This window comes from Vanellus vanellus (genome assembly GCF_965231255.1).
Source record: "Vanellus vanellus genome assembly, chromosome: 4".
NCBI lineage: Eukaryota > Metazoa > Chordata > Aves > Charadriiformes > Charadriidae > Vanellus > Vanellus vanellus.
In genome coordinates, this window is record NC_138909.1 from 43225239 (window position 1) to 43246131 (window position 20893).

The 20893-nt window shown below is 63.5% G+C and overlaps 1 protein-coding gene across 1 annotated transcript; it reads left to right on the top strand.

The window, feature by feature from the left end:
- Positions 1 to 376: 376 nt before the first annotated feature.
- Positions 377 to 20548, top strand: LOXL3 (lysyl oxidase like 3). Its single transcript, XM_082482355.1, has 14 exons — positions 377 to 444; positions 8366 to 8687; positions 9312 to 9475; positions 10685 to 10896; positions 14434 to 14653; positions 14963 to 15143; positions 15478 to 15632; positions 16468 to 16641; positions 17202 to 17364; positions 17786 to 18029; positions 18562 to 18677; positions 18850 to 18986; positions 19463 to 19574; positions 19847 to 20548. The coding sequence occupies exons 2-14, from the start codon at positions 8378 to 8380 to the stop codon at positions 19918 to 19920; spliced, it is 2262 nt and encodes a 753-aa protein (XP_082338481.1). The 5' UTR covers positions 377 to 444; positions 8366 to 8377; the 3' UTR covers positions 19921 to 20548.
- The last annotated feature ends 345 nt before the right edge of the window (positions 20549 to 20893 follow it).

The following is a 20893-nucleotide window of genomic DNA, read 5'->3' on the forward strand; positions in this document are numbered from 1 at the left end:
CCCCCCCACGGGCGGGCGGGGAGGGCTGGGCAGTCCGGGGGAAGGCCCGGGGCTGCCCCCCCGCAGAGGACAGTCGTGTTCGTCCCACTCCGTCCCACCCCGTCCCCCGCGGCCCCCGGAGCGGCGGGGCAGCCGCAGAACCTCCGGCCCTGAAGCAGAGGCCGGTCGGGGCGGGAGCCCCGGTGGGGCCGGCTCCATCCCGGGGCGGGGGCCGGGGTCGCGGGGGCCGGTTCTCGCAGTACCGGCGGTGGGGCCGGGCCGGGGCCGCTCGGGGCGGCGGGGCGGCTCGGGCCGGCCCCGGACACTTGGGCACGGCGTGGGGCGGGCCGGGGCGGAGAGGGGCGGCACGGCACGGCTCGGCTCGGCTCGGCACGGCTCCGCCGGTACTCGGCTGGAGGCTCTCGCTCGGCGCTGCCGGAGCCGCGCAGCCCGCGGGGACGAGAGGTACCGCCCGGGACAGCCGAGCGGGACCGGAACGGCGCCGGTGGGGAGCGCGGCTCGGCACCGGCCCGGCCCGGCCCCGTCCCGGGAGCGGCGGGGTTGGGTTCGCCGAGCCGTGTCCGGCGCCCGCGGAGCCCGTCCGGGCCGTGTCGGGACGCGGGCGGGGGGTGGGGATGGGGGCGGCCGTGGGCTGTCGGGCCGGAGGTGCCGCCTTGCCGGTGCCGCCGTGGCCAGCGTGGGGCTGTGGGTACCCCGGGAGCGGGGCCGGGTGCGAGGGCTGTGGGTGTCTCATGTGCGGCGGTTGTGCGGCCACCGGCGCCGGGGCAGGGACGGGCTGCGTGGGTCCCCGCCGTGCGGGTTGCGGGGGTGCGGGTTTCGCCGCCCGTGGTTGGCAGAGCGTGTCCGCGCCGTGTCTGTGGGGGGTTGGCGGCCACGGGCTTCGCGTTGCCGGGAGGGTGCCCGGCGTTTGCCGCAGAAAGCTTTGCTTTGTGTGCCCTGCCGGCGACAGGGCGGTGGGGGGCTGTGTGATGCCCTGGGCTGTGCCGCCTGTCCCTGCGTGGGAGGGTGAGAGGGTGTGGGTTTCCCGCCTGCCCGATGGGAAAGGGCGCCCAGCAGACCCGGCAGGTTTGTGGGGTGCCGCGTCGGGGGCTGTGCAGCCACACGGTATCCCCGAGCGTGCTGCCTGAGGGCTTCGGGAGGTTTGTTTGCTGAGCTGTGGTTTACAAAGGCTGGTGGAGACTCAGGATTTCCATGAAGACGGAATTTGCTGTGGCCCTTGGAAGAGAGGATGGATGAAGGGACGTGAGGCGTGAGGGCTGGGGGCACATTCCCTCTTCTCTGCTGGCCCTGCATCTTCCCAGCTGCTCTCCGGAGGAGCAGGCAGGCAGCTGTGGGTCACCTATCTCCCTGCAGCTCCAAGCAGACTGCCTCTCTGCTCCGGGGTGCCTGGGGCCCCCCAGACCCACCGCCTGCCCCTCAGCCTGTCTGGGCTCTTGAGACTGTGTGGCTGGTGGCTGCAGCGTCTGCACATTCCTCTGGGGTCTTTCCCTCCCGTCTGCAGCTGGTTCCTCCCAGGGCTGCCCCTCCGGAGCCCAGGGGAAGCCCAGAGCAGAGCAGGCAGTCCCTGGCAGAGCTGGGGGCCCTGCTGTGTCCTGGGGAAACTGGGTGGTGTGAGGAACTGTAAAGAGCTGTACTGTGACCTCTCCTGGCTTAGCGGGTGACAGCCGGACAGGGTGACATCAGGTAGCCCAATGGGGCTGGACCCAGAAGTCAGCAGGGGAAGGGAAGCACAGCCCCAGTGTGTGCTCAGTGCTCTGCCCCAGTGGACACCCTGGGCAGCCCTGGGAGCTGGGGTGTGATGTCCACAGCAGCGTCCCTGTCACTGCCCAGGATGGGGGCACGCAGCAGGACAGCGTGTCCAGGCACCCTGCCTTCTGGGCAGTGAGCTCCCAGCCAGTGAGAGGTCTGTGGTATTGGGGGGTATCACCAAGCCTGGCAGGGTGGCAAGGCTCCTGTGGTGGCCCTGGACTGCTCGCTGGTGCTGCTGGAACCAGTTCAGCTGTGGAGCCCTGCTGCCCTCCAGATCTTGGCTGTGCTCACCTCAGAGCTCCAATCCCATGGGGTCCCAGCAGGCAAGAAGCTAGCTGGTCCTGGCTTGAGCAGGGTGGGGTGTCAGGGCTCCCCCAGCTTAGGCACACACACTCCTGGCACGCCACAACTGCTACGAAGCGGGAAGAGCGGAGCAGGCCCATTCAGGCAGCCAGGGTTGTGAAAGGGCGAGCGCTGGGCTGTGTGTGCTGTGGCCCTGGGGAGAAGGGGAGGGATGGAGCTCAGTGCCTGAAGCCATGGGACCCACCAGACCTTCTCCTGACCTGAGTGCTGGGGATGCAACCCCACACTCTCAGGGATGTCCTGGCGTGGGCCTCAGCAGAGTGTGACTGTGTCATCTCTTAAGCTTCCCAAGGAAGGATAAACAGAGGGAGCTTCTTCCTCCTTGTGTTGGCGGGTTTCCCAGGTCTTTGGTCACTCGTGCTGCTCTTCTCTGAGTCCTTCCAGTTGTCAGTGCCGGGGTTGCTCCATGTCCCCCTGCGTGTGTTCAAGGCTGCTGCTAAGAGAGCATGTTCCTGCGGTGCCCACCATGGCCCTGCTGCTGTGGCCTGGGATGTCATCCCCGTGCCGCAAGGATGCCCTGCGCTTGGCTGCCCTAACACACGCTGATCAAACACGCCGATGCGCCAGGGGCCCTGGTTCATCAGGAGCTGCCCCTTCTCGTGGCCTGTTTGCCCTTTACTCAGGTTTTGCCAGGGCAGACCAATATCCCTCTGAGTGCTTGGTGAGTGCCAAATGGCACATCAGGTTTGAACAGTCCTTGTGTGCCAGCAGCCCCCTCGGGCTCCAGGCAGCCCTCGTCGGCACCGGCACAGCCGAGCACCTCTGGGAGGTGCACCCCTGTGCAAGACACAGTCAGGGGAGCGGAGTGATGGTGGGTGCAGCGCCTGGCCAGGAGGGCTGCAGGCCCTGCACGGGTCGCACTGTCCTGGGGGGGCACAAGAGTCCCCGTTGTCCACTGGGACAGGCAGAGCCAGTGGGGCTGGTGTGGGAGCAGGTCAAGCAGTGCCGTGGCTCCTGCTGCCACGCAAGGCTGCCCTCTGCACCGAAGGGTCCCTGTGCCCGTGCCAGCCTCAGCAGCATGGGGCCGGGGCCAGGGGAGTGTGGGGACCCCCGGGGTTTCAGCCCTGCAGGGCTCTCGGATGCCTGGCTGCCAGCACCAGCTGTGCCGTGGGCAGGGATGTGGCTCGGGGCCCTGTGCACGCCCGGCCGGGACATTCCTGAGGTTTCCTGGGCAGTGTTGAGGACCTGGGCTGCTCTCCGGCTCCCACGCCCAGCGTTAGCTCAGGGCCAGCCCGTCCTCCCAAGCCCTTTCCACTTGCTGTGCGTCTGAGCCCGCTCGCACGCCGGGGCGGGCACGTTCAGCACGGCATGGCACAGGCCAGCCGGTGGCTCCGTCAGGAGCTCCAGTCCAAGAGAAGACTGTCCCTGGCTGGAGCAGGCAGCTGGCAGCAGGACAGACGGGGCGCTGGGGCAGGTGAGGCCAGGCAGGACTGTGCCCGGCTCCTGTTAAAACATGCAGTAGCAGCAGCCAGGGGACACACCTGGACCCCTTGTCCCTGTCCCAGGCGATTCCCAGCCCCCTGCCCCTCTGCAGGTGCCGGCTGGCCATGCCCAGGTTGTCTGCACCTCTGCCTTTCGCCCTCTCCGGGGGTGTGTGGGGTTCCTGCAGATTCCTGATCCTCTGAAAGCACCGGTGCTCACGTCCTCCCGCTGTGCTGCTGGTGACACCAGCTGTTCCATGTGCTGACAGGGTGGGAGCCGTCACCCCTGTGGGACCCTTGCTCTCAGCAGGAATAGCCCATGGAGGCTGGGCAAAGATGGGAAGGAGATGGGAAATCCCCCTTGGAACTCTTGTGCTGGCTGATCAGCCTCTCCAGGGTGGAGGGACACCCCCCGGCTTGTCTGTCCCAGCCAAAGAGCCCCAGACCTGGCACGGATCTTGTGCCCGCCTGCCGTGCCAGTCGGCAGGACTGCGGTCCCTTAGGGCTGTGTCAGGGCTGGCCTTCCAGCTGGAGGGAAGGGGCCCCAGGCTGAAAGTGGGAGATGCTGCGCACGGATCAGCCCCATCCACCGGCCTGCAAAGCTGTGCCGCAGCTCTCCGGGACGGCCCCGTCGGGGCTGGGGGTGGGCTTCCGGGGAGCAAAGGCTGCCGGCCGAGCAGGGAAGTCGGGCAGCGTCACGTGGCTGGGGAAGAGCAAACGCACCGCTTGTGTTTGGGAGCGTGGAAAAAGTGATGTGGACAATGAGAGCCCTGTTAGCCTGACCTCCCTGGCACATGGACATGGAGCACGTTCGGAGAGGGAGATAGTAGAGAAATGGGGAAACAGCTCGTGCTGTGCCCCGGGGAGCTCACACTGCCAGCCCGACAGCTGTCCTAGGTTGGGTGCGGGAAGTGCCATCGGCCCGTGCAGGCACCCCAGCAGGGCATTTCACTGGGAAATTGCGAGATGAGCGGTAGGAGCTGAGGACAAGCTGAGCTGCCGAGGGCAGAGGAAGTGCAGTGGGGGCGAGGGACGCAGGAGCCTGAGCAGAGAAAAGCCATGACCCCGGAGAAGAGCGCAGAGGGTCACAGCGAGCTGGGGCTAGTGCAGAAATGAATGGCAGAAGTTTGAGCAACTGAAGGACTGTGAGGAAGAGAAAACCACAGTGGGCTTTTAAATACAGAGGCTGAGGTAGCTGAGCTGGGGGTGCCAGTGGGGCTGCAGCAGGAACTCTCTGCCCTGTCCCAGGGCATCTCCTGCCGCTGCTGTAGGGATTGGCATCCTGGGTTAAGGGACATTTGTCTTGGCTTCACACAGCCGTATGGCTCTCGCACTGACCACCACAGTGTCGGGAGGTGGAGGCCCTCCCAGCACCAGTTCTTCTGGCTGTGCCCCATGCCCAGCCAGACGTGGGGCCAGGCACTCATCTGGCAGGGCTGTGAGACCATAGGCTCATGTGGGGCTGCCCCACGTCACTGCAGGGCTGGGTCTGAGACCTGTCATCAAGCCAAGCGGTCTCACTGACACCGATGATTTTGGTAATCCTGTTCAGTCTGAGCATACCAGATCCTGGAGGTCATACTGCTGGGGCTCGGTGGGGAATGGGGCTCCGGGGGGACTTGGTGCTTTGCTGCACAAAGCCCAAGAACTTTTTCAGGTGCGATGTTCTGGTCTCTGGTCCTACACGCTTTGTTCCTAAATGCACGAGCTTAAATTTCTCTTGTAGTCAAGGATATAGGCTGCATGATGCCATTTTACCAGGCTGTCCAGGTCTGTCCCCATCACAGTTCTGCACACTCCTGCCCATTTGTGTCTTTGCAGACTGTACCAGGAGAGGACTTTTTTCTTCCTTCAGACACGGTTTTGCTTTGAAAAGCATGTGATCCTCACCAGAAAGCCCACTGAATGGTGACTTCCCAATTGTAACCACATTTTAGTTCCAGCAGGTGACCAGTTTTAATCCACTTAGTAGAAGGTGCACTGATTTTGTTGAGTGCTAATTATTCATTAAAAGGTGGTGCAAGATGAATTGAATGCCTTCCAGTCTCAGCCTGTTATATCAACACAGTTACTCCAATTAACCAAACCTGTGATCTCATAAAAGGTCATACCAGCTTTCTGACACGGGCTGTTTTTGCAGAACTGGGGAGATTGGCATTAATTGCGCTGCTGTCCTTTAGCGTTGTGTTGACCCCATTGCAAAACAGCCTGGAGCCTGCCTGCAGCCCACATCAACGGATATCATCTTGCTCATTCGGTGCACGTGCTGGTGAAGCTTTAGCCCTTATGCACTTCCAGCTTTCCCAGTCTCCCAAGGTGTGTTACAGTTAGCACCGAGAGGGCCCGAATTTGTGCGTCGTGTGCAAAGTGGTATAGCGCTGAGGATTTCGAATGCTTCATTTGGGCAGGGGGGATGTCCCCTCAGTGACCGATGGGCGGAATAAGAAGTGTTTTATTACTGCTATGAGATGGTAAACCCATCTCTTCACTGCTTTCCAGACAGAGCAGAGATGTGGATGGGGCGTTCCTGCCCTGCCTGCCCCTGGCAAGCCCAGAGACTCCCTTCCCTGAGCCGCTGGCAGGGCTGGGGTGGCTCTTTGCGCCTGCTCTCCGCTTTCTCCTGCCTTAACAGGCTGATTAAACGGTTCAGCAAAGCATTTCCCTGCTGCCTGCCCACAAGTATGCTTCCTGCTGGGCTTTGTTTTGTTCTCGAAGTGCCAAAGCAGGCAGCTGAGGTGCAGGGAGCCCGGAGCCAGCTCCCACCAACCCCAGGGCTCGTGGGCTGCCCTGAGCCAGGGCCCGTTCCTGCCTGTGTCTCCATCAGCACCGTGATGTCCCCCATGCCCCAGGCTGTGACAGATGAGAAAGCAGGACCCGGTGCTGATGTGATTGCCCCGAGGGGGTTGATGTGCTTCCCGCCACAATATCTCACATTGGCCTGGATGGGTGGTGTTGGTCCTTGTTAGCCCTCACCTTCTCTCCCTGAGCATCCCTGTGGCCACCAGACACTCATCCTAAGGTGGCACCTCCAATGTGATGCGTGCCCGAAGGAGCAGGCAGGCAGCAAGGCTGGGCACCATCTTCAGGGGGTTTTGTTGGTGCAATGGGCATGGAAAAGGGGCTTTCTCTGGGCACCGACCTGGTTTGTCCTTGCCTTGAGTCCAGGAGGCATTCCCAGAGGCTGGAGGAGTGACCTGGCCTCCATCATCTGGAAAAGTGAACAGAGCAGGAACGGGGCCGATTCCTGCTAGTGGAGCCTTTTGTGGGGTGGTAGCCAGCCCCTGGCCCTGTGTTGGTGGCCAGGCTGACAGTGAGACCCCAGAAAGGCTGTGTTGTCCAAGGGGGAACTCCCCACCCCCTTCACCCTTCCCAAAGCCACCACAGGGACCTTGCTGTCAGCCTGCAGGTGCCGAGGGGCCAGGAGCAAAGGGGCAACGCTCAGACAGGCCTTAGTCCAGGGAAAGGGGCACCTACAGCGCTGCACCTAAAGAGCAGTCATGGTCCCCGAGGATGCCCCGATACACCCTCGCAATCCCACCGAGCTGACACGTAGGCAGTGAGCCGTGAGAGAGCGGGGATGAAGGCTCGTAGGGAAGCGCACTGGCTAAGGGAGTGCGCTGGCACCATGGGGAGGGTCTGCGAGAGGGGTCCCTGCAGCACAGCCCCATGCTGGGAGCTTGTGCGGGGTTTGCATTTGTTTTCCTTCCTCTAACCCTGTAGCTAAACGTGGGAGTCTTAAATCACCCCTACTTGTGGGTGAGCCAGACCTTATTCTTTTTAACGCTGTCTAATGACAAGCACAATCTGCGTGAGCGCAGCGTGCAGGATCTGCGCTCGGGGTGGGGGATATAGGGCACAGAGACATATTTCTGGTGGATCTGTCCTGGGGAGAGGGGGAGCTCCCAGGTTTGGGGGTGTGCTTTCCCAGTTGTGGAAGGGACTGGCTGGCAGAGTGACGTGAGGCTGCGGTGGCGGGAGGCAGGCAGGTCGCCGTGCTGGCTGAGCATGGGAGCTTTGCCGTCAAAAGTCCAGCGAGCCCAGCCTGGACCAGGGCTGACATTGCCCATGTAGAAATGCTGTTCCTGGGCTGCGGTGGCACCCGTGGGGTTAAAGTGGTCCCCTGATGGGATAAATGGGGATAGAGCATGGGAAGGCGGTTCACAGAGAAGTGTTTTCACCTTTGTTAGCCGATGGGGCTGGTGCAGGAATACCACATCTCCCTCAGGTATTCAGGGAGCCACAGACGTTATTGGAGGGCTGGAGAAATGCAGCACAGGGAGGAATGTGAAAGGCTCCGGCTGCCTTGCTGCTTACCGTGGGCAGAAGGGTGGGCTGGCAGCCCCCACCGCCAGTGGCCGTTGCACTGCTTGTGGTGGATGAAGCTCCTGGCCGATCCATCCAGGCTTTCCCAGGGCCCTGGTCCCGTTCCAGTTCCCTCTGCTCAGGCAGCCGATCCCCTCCTTTCCAGCTGGCTCTCCTGGGGGTGACATGCACCCCTTTGTCTGGCTGCCGTCACTGCCCTTTGGCACAGGAGATGCGACCCGGCAGTGCAGTGGGATTTCAGTAGCGGCTATCGGCGGAGGGGTGCGAGGTGCCGGGGAGCCGAGCAGGGTGCAGGGCTGGCGCAGGGGGCTGCACGCAGGAGGCGCCGGGTGGGCAGCGAGAGCCGTCTGGCTCCGTCCAGGGACGGGACACATGGGTGTGCTGGTGCTGAGCGGAGCTGCATGTGAGCAGCGGGGTTTAACCAGCACGGGGCTGGGTGAGGAGAGCCGGTGATTCGACATGGCTCGTCCATCCCACATCCCACATCCTGATCCTTTCTGCCCTTGCAGAGCCGAGCTGCCATGGGAAGCTGTGGCACGTGGGCACGGCAGGAGCTGCTGGTGCTGCTGAGCAGCGTGTGGCTGTGGGTGGGCAGCACCCAGCCCACCCCCCCGGGCCCCACGCACGCCCCCGGACCCCAGCTGAAGTTTCGCCTGGCTGGCTACCCACGCAAGCACAACGAGGGCCGCGTCGAGGTCTTCTACAATGATGAGTGGGGCACCATCTGCGATGATGACTTCACGCTGGCCAACGCGCATGTGCTGTGCCGGCACCTCGGCTTTGTGGCCGCCACCGGCTGGGCCCACAGCGCCAAGTACGGCAAAGGCGTCGGTAAGTGATGGACAGTGGGCACAACCCCCCCATACTGCATGGGCCGGGGCCAGTGCCACAGCAGGTTTGCATGCAGGGGTGGCAGGCGGGGGGGCAGGGGCAGGCAGGTCTTGTGTTTGCTGAGTGCCCGGCAGTGTGTGGGTGTGCACGTGCGCGTGTGTGCACACGCAAAGCGGGCTGGGAAACTCTGCGTGTTTCTGTGTGAGCGACTGTGCATGTATCCAGGGTGGTCACAGGCATGCACGACAGCAGCGGGGCTGCGCGCGCCCCTGGGCGGTGTAGGGGGGCTGCAGGTCCGGGTGGTGTAGAGGGTTGTGGGTTGTGCTGCAGGTAAGATGCTGTACAGACCCCGGGCCATGCGTTACGTGGGAGCTTTATGTCTAGCAGAGCAGCCCTTTGGGGAGGTGGGAACGCCCTATCTGTAGATCCCCCACTCAGGGCTATACTCTTGGCATTTCGCTGGCCTCAGCTTTGTGCCAAGAGAGAACTGCCCCCAGCCCACCATCCATGCTCCTGTTGTACACCTGCGTGGTCTCCGGCCGTGCTCCAGGGGTGCCTTCCCTGCTCCTGGGGGTTGCTGCATGGGCTTGTCCCCCCTTCACCCCTGTCCCCAATGTCTGGCAGGGCGGATCTGGCTGGACAACGTGAATTGTGCCGGAGGTGAGAAAAGCATTGGGGACTGCAAACACCGGGGCTGGGGGAACAGCGACTGCAGCCATGAGGAAGATGCGGGTGTCATCTGCAAGGACGAGCGCATCCCAGGCTTCAAGGACTCCAATGTCATCGAGGTGAGGAAGCTGCTGGCCAGGGTGGGCAGCCGGTGCTGCCCAGGATCCCGCAGAGCCAGCTTGCCAGGAGCCCTGCCATGGGGCAGCCCTGCCATGGGGCAGCCCAGCCTGCCCCAGTCCTCCCTAAATAGTCGTGAGGCAGCCTCACCACTGCACACTTGGCAGGCTCCCATGTGCAGGACCGGGGGACTCTGTCGGTGCCTTCCCTCAGCCCTAGCACACGGGCTGTCCCCATCTCCATACAGAAAGGGGAGCGTGCTACCCCACTGCCCTGGCTCCCCAGACCCACAGTGTCCTTGAGTCGTTTGAGCACCTATTTCCCTGGGGTGTGCCCAGACGACCTCTGGGGCTGTAGGGAGCAGTCGGCATTGCTGTGGGCCACCCTGCAGCAGGCACATCCCTCCCCTACCCTGCATGGAGGTGCAATGCTGCCATGGCCTCCCCTGAGCATCCCAAGTTGCCACTTCCCCCAGTAGCTTCTCTGCAACAGGGGGTCCATCTCACACCCCTGCGGCCTGTTTTCTTCTTTCTCCTGCCTGCCGGGGACCCTTGGTCTCAGACCTGCTCCTCCACGCCGTACTCCTCTGGCATGCTTGGCCTCTCCCTCTCTCTCTTCCAGGCTCTCTGTTTCTCAGACCAGCTCTTGTGGCTGTCCTTGTCTTCCCAGATGGGGCACCTGTTCACCACAGCCACAGTGCCTGTGGAGGACAAGGGTCTGCTCAGGATGTGGCTTGGGTGTGGGGACATGGCACAGCTCTGGGAGTGGGACGGAAGGTCTCCTGTGAGGCAAGGAGGGCTGGGGCTGTGTCCTGCAGGCTGTGCCCAGTGTCCCAGCACCCCCTGCTGCTGTCCTGCTCTGGGTGGGTGCCTGGGCGTGGGGCAGTCTGGGCATCCTCCCTCTGGGTGCAGGGTCCCGAGGTGATGGGACGGCAGCAGTGGCTCTTGTGGCTGCACTCCCAGGAGGTGCACCCAGGGGTCAGGGTGATGTGGGACATCAGCTGCACAGGATGGGATTAGGTCTGTGGCTGCCCAGGGTCATCATATGTGGCCTGCAGGGATGCAGGACCTGGCTGTCCCTGTTCCTCACCTGAGACTTGAGACCCCATCTCCCGTGGGTACCTGCATCCTCAGGACATCCCTGGGAAAGGGCTGGCAGGGAGTTGGGGCAGTGGGGTGCAGTGGAAGCCTGTGCTGACTTGTGCCCTGCAGACCGAGCAGAGCCACGTGGAGGAGGTCCGCCTGCGGCCAGTGGTGTCCGGGGCCCGGAGGCAGCTGCCAGTGACAGAAGGCATCGTGGAGGTGCGCTACAAGGATGGCTGGGCACAGATCTGCGACGAGGGCTGGAACAGCCAGAACAGCCGTGTTGTCTGTGGCATGATGGGCTTCCCTGCTGAGAAGAAGGTGAACAGGAACTTCTACAAGTGAGTGGGGCCAACAGTGAGTCTGTGGGGCTGGTGTGTCAGAGCAGAGCTAGGGGCACAGGGCTAGGGCAGAGCTGGGGACAGTGCCAGGGACATGGGGCAGTGCTGGGGGGCAGCGGGGGTCCATGCTGTTGGGCATTGTGGCTCCCCAGCATCCTTCCCATCCCTGTCGCTCACCACTACTAGCCCCAGCTGGCCGTATGGCCACTTGCTAACCAAGCTGGGGGGCCATGGCTGCCCGCCTACCCCACACTCTACTGCAGATGCTGCTCCAGAGGTATAAAAGAGGGTAGCTTTTGCTCCCTGACAGTGGCGCACCTCCACATTTCTCTCCGGTGTGGAGTGTGGAGGTGTCTGTGCCAAGGGGAGGTTTGCAGCCGAGCCAGGCAGGGATGCTCCAGCAGCACCATGGCTGGAGCAAGGGGCCCAGGGGAGTGGGCACTGGCAGGATGCCTATGGCATGGTGCCCAGTGTGGTGCCCAGCATGGTGCCCAGCATGGTTCCTGGCACTGCACAGGCCCCTGACCAGGCAGCCACGGTGTTGCTCCCACAGGCGGTTGAAGCGCGCCACCAGGATGAAGGGCCGGAGCCCAAAGCGAGGTGGCAGGTAAGGGGCTAGGACGCCCCTTCTGCTGAGCCCTTGGCAGAGCCGGGCTGTCCGGCCCTGATGGTCTCTGCCGTCACAACGGATCCTGGCGCAAATGGATCCAGACGGAGCAGACCGAGGGCCTGGGCTGTGCTAGGCAAGCAGGACAAACTCTATCCTGGCAAGACCTGCCTGTGCACACCGGGGTCACCCGTCCCCCACGAGAGACAATCATTCTCCCAGGCTGGCCATGCCCCAGGCAGAGCAGCCCCCACCCCACATACCAGGCAGGAGACCTGGCACAGGGGTCAGGGTCTGCAGCGCAGACCCACTGTGGGCAGGATCCCCTGGGTGGCACAGAGAGGGCTGTGGTGTCCTGTGCTGTGGCCCCACAGGGACCTGGAGGCCTCAGAGTGGAGCTGTCTCTCCTGGCGGATGGGAGAGAGGGCTGTGGAAATGGGCTGCTTTCAGCAGAAAGCAGCAGTGGGGGAGCTGGAAAGGCTGTGCATCCCTCCATTCCCCGCAGGGTGGGCTGGCGGCGTGGGCTGGCATGGGCATGAGACCACTTGCTGAGCAGTGCTGGTCACCAGGGTGATGGGCACAGCAGTGCTAGCAGTGCTGGTCACCAGGGCCATGGGCACGGTGTGATAGGTCTTGTCATAAGCGCTGCATCTGCTGGGGATCTCCTGCACCCTCTGCCCACTCGCTCTTGCTGCCTTTCTGCCACTCCCAGGGATAGTCTGGCTGCCCTTTCCCTCCGTCCCTGCACCCTGCTGCCAGATTTAGTGGTGGGTGCAGCGAGCCAGAGCCCATCCTCTCCTGGCTATGGCATGGCACCTCTCACCTGAGCCCACTGCTGCACAGAGACTTTGCTCTGCCCCCAGCACAGGACCTGTCCCTGATCCCACCACCTTCCCTCGTACTGAAGGTGCCCCACACTCTGGACCCATCCTGATCTCTTCATTGTGACACTTCCCAGCTTTGTGTCGCCAGTAGACATCCTTGCCAGCTCCTGCTGGCACCTGCACTGGTGATGGAAATCCAGATGGGTCTCCTCAAGCCCCCACCCACAGGTCCCGCTCGCTGCAACATGATGTTATTTGTCTAGTTTGGTGCTGTCTGCCCCTTTTCCAATGAGCGGGTATTTCCCCTGCAGCACCAAGTGAAATTTTTTGCAAAGTCCATGAAGCTGCAGCCTGCTCCCTTCCCTCTGCCTGAAGCAAGAGCTGTCTCCTGAAAGCCACAAAGCCACATGCTGGTTTGCTGGAGTTGATCAATTCGGGGCTGCATGGCTGCCGTCATACATGGGGTCACAGGCTAATCCCAGCTGGAAGGGACCTCGGGGAGTCCTGGTCCAACCCTCCATGTGGAGAAGGGCCAGCTGTGTGTCAGCCCAGGACTTCATCCAGTTGGCTTTTGAAAACCTCCGAGGATGGAGATCCCACAGCCTCGTGGCCTCTGCTCCAACGCTGAACAGCCCTCATGGGGAAAAAGTTTTCCTTATGCTGAATCTGAACCTCACATTGCCAATCACGCCTGTTTTCTCTCGTGCTCTTCCCTCCCACGGCTAGAAGAGCCAAGCTCCCTGACAGCCCCTTGTAGGTACAGGTCAGCTGCTGCCAGAGCCCCCTAAAGCCATCTCGGCCCCCAGCTGGAGCAGCCCCATGCCCCCATCTCTCCTCCAGCCCCAACTGTCTCGGTGGCCCTCCCCAGAGCTTGCCCTGCTTAGCTGATGTCTTTCTTGTACTGGGGACCCAGAACTGTGTGCAGGATTGAAAGATGGTTTCATGAGTGCGAGTGGGCCCTGATGTCCCCTGTCCGGCCATTTGAATCCCTGTTCCTGGCAGCCCCGTGCTGTGTCCTGGGGCTCACTGGGCTGTGCGGGCTGACATGAACCTGCCGCTGGCCAGTGGGGTCACTTGCCGGACTTGGTTTTGCCTTGTCCCTGGGGTGGGTGGTCAGTCCTCTGCCCTGTTTTGGGGCACTCTGCTCTTCACTCCTTGCGGTCCCTGGGGTTTTGGCCCTGCTCGGCATCTTCCTCCCTGAGTGGGACCGTACCTACATCACGTGTGTGCCAGGCCCCAGGCAGCCTCCTCTTCCCCGCACCGCTCAAGGTGCACCCAGGGAGATCCCCTTGCTGGCAGTGGGTCCTCACAAGCCTGCAGTGAGTCTCACCGTCCCCCATGGCCCTGGGGATAGCACCCACCACCTGCACTGCTTGCTTGGTGCTGTGCTTGCTGGGCGTCCTGCTCCCCTCAGAGCACGGCGCAGTGACGTTGTCTGGTGTCTGGACGAGGACATGGGCACACCTCACTTGTACCTGACAGATCAAATCGTTGCTGGTGGCGTTTGATCTTCTGCTGTGTGACAAGGCAGCACAGGATGTTGCTGCATCCGGCACGGTTTCCTGGTGGGATGTGGGCAGGAAACTGCATCATTGCTGTGGAGGGCAGTTGTGTCACATTGCTGGCAGCAGATGATGCCGTTGCACCCATGTGTGACATGAAGGAGACATGCATGAGTCTCCCTGGGAGGCCAACGTGCCCAGTTCAATCTCCCGTGACAACCGGGGCAGGCTGTGCTCCCTGTGTCACTGCAGCCAGCGGAGGTGACAGCCTGAGGCCCCGCACTCCTTGACGGTTCTTTTCTGTTTTCCAGGCTGGCCTCCAAATCTCAGCCTAAACAAAAGCGCAGGGAGGATGTAGGGTCCAAGAAGAGGTAAATGGCTCCAGTGGAGAGCCAGGAGCCCCATGTGTGTCCCCCCACGCTGCAGGGATGTGGGGCAGGCAGCCGGCGAGGGGTGGGTGCCCTGCAGGCACGGAGCGTCTCTCCCCGGGGGACAGTGCAAGGGGCATGGACAGCGAGTGCAGCTGCAGGCAGGGTGGCCGTGGACACCTCCGCTGCCAGTTGGCCGTGCCGGTCCTGTCTCAGGGCCTCTTCTCTCCTTGCAGGCTCTTCACGGAGCGGCAGCAGCTCAACTACCGCCTGCACTCTGTGTCCTGCACGGGGACAGAGGTGCACCTCTCCATGTGCGCCTTCGAGTTCTACCGGGGCAACGCCTCGGCCGCCTGCGGGGCCGGCATGCCCGCCGTCGTCAGCTGTGTGCCTGGGCCCCTCTTCGCCACTGGTAGTGCCCACAAGAAGAAGCAGCGCCAACAGCAGCAGGGCCAGGTGAGCCCCGCAGGGAGGGGGGCCGAGTCCTGCGGTGGCCCACAGCTAGCCGCTGTGCAGGGCTCTGTCCCCTGGGCTGTACCCGAGAGCGGGCGTGCGGGTCCCTGGGTGACCGACTCATGGGGCAGGAGGTGGGGATGGTGTCCTGTCCCTGCGCATCTCAAGCGTCATGGCCAGCCACCTCTGTGCTGCACTGTGTTGTGCCCCATGCCCTGCCATGCTGTGCTGCCCTGTGCCGCGCCATGCCGTTCAGCGCCATGCCGTACCGCGCTGTCCCATACCGTGCCCTGAACTTCTGCTCCCCCGCAGCCGCGGATCCGGCTGAAGGGTGGCGCGAAGGTGGGCGAGGGCCGTGTCGAGGTGCTCAAGAGCAGCGAGTGGGGCACGATCTGTGACGACCGCTGGAACCTGCTGTCAGCCAGCGTGGTGTGCCGCGAGCTGGGCTTTGGCAGCGCCAAGGAGGCCCTCACCGGGGCACGCATGGGCCAAGGTGAGGGTGCTCGGGTGGAGGGGCCAGGCATCGCCCTCCTGCCTGCGGACAAGGCACTTGTCCAGGCACAAGGCTGTGCTGGGCTGGGGGAAGCCATGGCTGGGCTTGTCCTGTGGGCGCCTGGCTGCCAGTCACACGTGGTGCAGGACTTGCCCCAAGTCTCTCCAGGAGACTGTGGCCACTCAGCCGAGCTGCCCTGGGCAGCAGCCTTGGGGGCCAGGAGTGTGCCGGGCTCCCTCGATGCACGTGAAGGAGCAAGGGCAGTCATGAAGAGAGGATGGCCATGGCCATCCCACTGTCACTGGGCCCTGAGCTCCCCTTGTCCCCCCGGCAGGGACAGGGCCCATCCACATCAATGAGGTGCAGTGCCTGGGCACCGAGAAGTCCCTTTGGAGCTGCCCCTTCAAGAACATCACGCAGGAGGACTGCAAGCACACGGAGGACGCAGCCATCCGCTGCAACATCCCCTACATGGGCTACGAGAACCTGGTGCGCACTGTGGGGGGCTGCCAGCATCCATGGGGCCACGGTGCCTGGCAGATCCCGGCATCGGGGCCCCTGGAGCGGGCTGCTGGGGGAGGGCCCATGGGACCAGCTGTAGGATGGCCCATCATCTCTCTCCTCCTCTGTACCCCACACATTTCCCCCCGGTTTGAGGCAAGGGCTGCCCTGGGGGGCTTGGGGATTTTGCGGGTGGGAGTCCCAAGCTGCCCCTGTGAGGAGAAGTGTGGAAGGGAGGACCATGGGGGGCTGTGGGTGTCCTGTGGTGCCGTGCTGTGTGGGGTGGTGTGGGGCAACTGCTCCCTGCTGCTCTGCCTGCTGCCAGCCCATGCCAGCTCCCCAGCAGAAGCACCAGGAAAAAAAAAAAAAATCACTATGGGCCAACCAAGAGAGATTTTTTTTACTGATGATGAAATGAGCAAATGGAGCTGTGTATTCCTGTTTGCTCTGGCCTGTCATTTCATCCGCTTTGGGCTTTTTAATCATCTTTAACTCTCATACCTGTCATTTCTGAAATGAGAATGCCATTTCAAAATGAACCATATTCCCTGCTTTGGTGAGACGGTTTCCAAACTCACAAGCAATTTCTTGGCCCCAAACCCGCCATTTTTGGTGAGGTCCCTGCTCACCAAAGCTGTGCCTGGCTCTGCTCAGCTCCTGGCTGCTGTCTCCTTGTGTGCCCTGAAGTCCTCAGCTCAGGGCCCGTCTGGGTGCCACAGCCAGGTGCCGGGCAGGACCGACCTGCGGGACGCAGCCCTATCAGCAGGAGCATCACTTGTGATGATGATGATGATGATGATGCTGCCACTGCCTCTCTCTGCAGATTCGGCTGAGCGGGGGCCGGAGCCGCTTCGAGGGGCGGGTCGAGGTGGCGGTGGGGTCTGGTGATGGGGACCAGCCCCGCTGGGGTCTGGTCTGCGGCGAAGGCTGGGGTACGCTGGAGGCGATGGTGGCCTGTCGCCAGCTGGGTCTGGGATTCGCTAACCATGGCTTACAAGTAGGTGCCAGCACCAGCTTGGCTAGGGCAGCGAGCCGCCACCACCACTGCTCTGCGGGGATGGGGACAGGGACAGGAGGGACAAGGGATGGGGTGGGAGGTGGCATGGTGCGGGGTGCCTGCTGACGGCCCCAGGGCTTCCCTGCAGATCCGCCTAGCCGGCGGGAGGACGACATTTGAGGGTCGCGTGGAGGTGAAGCGAGGCAGTAAGTGGGGCACAGTGTGCAGCGATGGCTGGACCACCAAGGAGGCGATGGTGGCCTGTCGCCAGCTCGGCCTGGGCTACTCCCTGCACGCGGTAACGGTAGGTGCTGTCGGGGAGGCCCCCAGTGACACCTCAGCAAGCACAGGCACCGGCACTTCCCTGACGGCTGTGGGGCTGTATGGGGGCAAAGGGATGTGGCCGCTCTGCGTCGTGGGATGGGACCCTTGTGGGCAGCCTGGGTATGCGGGCAGGGCTGTGGTGTGGCTGGGGGCTGGCTGCAGCCTGAGTACGCACGCGAGCCAGGTCACCCACGGCAGCCAGCCCTGCCACCCAGCCTGTCTCGCCCCCTCCCCAGGAGACGTGGTACTGGGACGCCAGCAACGTGACGGAGATGGTGCTGAGCGGAGTGAAGTGCGCTGGCCATGAGATGTCCCTGAGCCACTGCCAGCACCATGGCACCAGCCTGAACTGCAGGAACACGGGCACACGCTTCGCCGCAGGCGTCATCTGCTCCGAGAGTGAGCGGCGGTGGGGGCTGCAGGTGGTGGGGGCTGCAGGCAATGGGGTGTACGGGTGGTGGGGACTGCGGGCAGTGGGGGCTGCAGGCAGTGGTGCTGTGGGGCCAGAGGTTGCAGATAAAGGGGCTATGAGCAATGGGGTGTGGGGGCTGTGGGCAGTGGGGGCTGCGGGCAGTGGGGGCTGCAGGCAATGGTGCTGTGGGGCCAGGGGCTGCGGATAAAGGGGCTGTGAGCAATGGGGCTGCAGGCAATGGTGTTTGCAGATGGCGGGGCTGCAGGGTCGGCCTGTGCCCCGCTGATGGGGAGGGCACACATGCCCTCGGCTGGCTCAGCCCTGCCTGTGCTGGCCACTGGCCCCGTCTCTGCTGCCCTCCGAGCAGCGGGGCAGCCGTCTGTCCCTGAGCAGCCGCCTGCTCCCCAGCCGCCTCCGACCTGCTGCTGCACGCCCCGCTGGTGCAGGAGACAGCCTACATCGAGGACCGGCCGCTGCACATGCTGTACTGCGCCGCCGAGGAGAATTGCCTCTCCAGCTCGGCCCGCCTGGCCAACTGGCCCTACGGGCACCGCCGCCTGCTCCGCTTCTCCTCCCAGATCCACAACAATGGCCGCGCCGACTTCCGTCCCAAGGCCGGCCGGCACTCCTGGGTCTGGCATGAGTGCCACCGGTGAGTGTGCGGCACGGGCAGGGATGGGCGTGTGGGCAGGGGAACAGCCTGGGATGGAGGTGGGGGGGGTCAGGGTGGGGAGAGGATGATGGTGCTGCTGGGGTGGGCTGGGTGAGGGTGATGCCGGGTGAGGGTGGCACTGGGTGAGGCACCTTCTGCTGCCCAGTGTCCAGTTCTGCCTGCTGTGGCTCAGGGCTGTCCTTGGATGGGCAGTGTTGGGGCTGGGGGAGCCAGGGACAGAGCTGCAGGCTGTGCTCTGCAGCTGAGCCCGCAGCTTGTCTGGCTGGGGACAGCCATGTCCCTTCCCAGGGCAGGACTGAGCTCTGCCCGACCTCACAGCACTGTGGTCTCAGAGCAGGAGCTGTGGGGACCTTCCCCGACAGCGAGGGGCTGGGCAGGTTGTGGGGGACACCCACCACAGGGCAGGGCAAGTCTCCTGTCTGCTCCGTGGGGGTCCTCCTCTGCCCCAAGCATCCCCCTCCGCGCTCCCAGGCACTGGTGCAGCCGGGGCGCCATGGGATCCCTCTTGCAGGCACTACCACAGCATGGATATCTTCACCCACTACGACATCTTGACCCCCAACGGCACCAAGGTGGCGGAGGGACACAAGGCCAGCTTCTGCCTGGAGGACACCGAGTGCGAGGAAGGTGGGCGCCATGAGGCTTTGCGGCACCATCCCTGCCTGTGTCCCCACCACGGGGCTGCCCATCCTCAGCCATTGCGCACACTGGGGCCAGGCATTGGGGGTGGGGGGGCAACACGTGCGCTGCGCAGAGAGGGCTGCAGCAGGGACGAACCACGCTGTCTTTCTGCCTGCAGATGTGGCCAAGCGGTATGAGTGTGCCAACTTTGGGGAGCAGGGCATCACTGTGGGCTGCTGGGACCTGTACCGGCATGACATCGACTGCCAGTGGATCGACATCACTGATGTCAAGCCAGGCAACTACATCCTGCAGGTGCTGCAGCCAAGCCAACCGCCCCCCCAGCCCCTCTTGCGACCCTCCCACATGCACTCCCACCCTCTGCCCCTGCACCCCCAGCTCTCCGTGTCCCCCAGTCATCTGGCCCTCTGTCCCCTGCTCTCTGAGCAGATTGGAGCACGGTGTGTGCTGGTGTGGGACATTTCCTGTCCCCCTGCCTGGAGACGTGCAGGGCTCATACATGCTTCAGCCTGGGTTTTCCTCTGAGCAACACTGCTTATGGGCACGTGGTCCACAGTGACAGGGCCACCCCAGGACAGCGGCAGCCACCAGCTCCTCGGAGCCCTCCAGCAGCTGGGGAGACAAGTCCTGCCAGGGGTGGGGTGCTGGGGGCCGTGCCACAGGCAGCAGCTCCACTGAGGCTGGGAAGGCAAAGCTGACCCACCACGGGGCTGCAGCACTGCTGGGTTGTGGGGCAGGGGACTGCGACCCTCACTGACAGTGCCCCACAGGTGGTGATCAACCCCAACTTTGAGGTGGCAGAGAGTGACTTCACCAACAACGCCATGAAATGCAACTGCAAGTACGACGGGCACCGCATCTGGGTGCACAGCTGCCACATCGGTAACAGTCTCAGGACGCGGCATGGTGGGGCGGGGACGGCACACCGGGGCAAGGGGTGTCCTGGCAGGGGTGGCCCAGGAGGAGGGCAATGAGGGGGCTGCAGGAAGCAGTGGGGCTGGGGACAGGCTGTGGGGCTTGGGGCAGGCTGGCCAGGCTGGCGTGGGGAGGCAGGGGCTGGGGTCCTGGGGGCAGCTGCAGTGGTAGCAGAGGTGCTGGTGGGATAGGTGACGTGCAGTGCTGGAGCTGACAGCTCTTGCCCTCTGCCCGCCCAGGTGATGCACTCAGCGAGGAGGCCAACAAGCGGTTTGAGCAGTACCCAGGTCAGCTCAACAACCAGATTTCATAGGGCCCCGGCCCCTGGGGAGACAGGCATCTCCCTCCTTTGCCCCGCACAGGTGGGAAGAAGCTGCTGGGGGGCCAGCGGGGAGGCCTCATGCCTGGCACCGCCACCACCGTGCCCTGCCGGGAACTGCCCAGGACTCTCACCGTTACCAGCTGCCTTTCCCCACCTTGGGGAGCTGGTGCTGGAGGCACTGCACACCTGCACCTCCCAGCCTGGGGCCACCACCCCAACCACTGGCCAGACTCTGCGCCCACATCCCCTGGGCTACGGCACATGGGTACGGACCGGGAGGACCTGTACCCCACACTGTGCCCCCCTCTGCTCCCAGTCCCTGCCATCCCAGCTGCACCCCACCTCCTGTTCCCCCATCTTGCCCTGGTTCCTCTCACCCCCACAGCCCTCCCCAGGGCTCTGCCCTCAGCTGACCCCAGCAGAGCCCAGGACCCACCACCCATGCAGGAACTCACACCCCTGCACAGCACCAGCAGAGCCCCGGGGAGCCCCTTGTCCCCCAGGGATGGTGTGGCTGCCCATGCCCTGGCAGCACTGCCTCCAGCTGCCCGGCAGCAGATCCCACACCCATCTCTTAGTTGTAATTTTATTTTCTCTATAAAGTTGTCAGTTCTATTTCCCCAACGGCTGCTGGCTCTTCTCTGGGGTGGGATGAGGAGCCCGGCAGGACTGGGAGGCACAGCGTGGCTCATGCTGCAGAGCTGTCTGACACACTCCAGCACAGAGCACAGGGAGCTGCCCCCCACCATCCTCTACACCCACCTCCAATACCCGCATGGAGCAAGGAAGCTCCCTCCTGCCTGCACAGCCCTGGCTGGGCGAGGATCAGCCCCACACCCGTTCCCCCTCACCTGCCTGCACCACCCTCAGCCACTGCTGGGCTAGAGAAAGACAGTACTGGTCCTTCTGGGAGAAGGCCATGCTGGTCAGAGGAAGGTGCCAGCAGGGGCCCAAGTATAGCTGC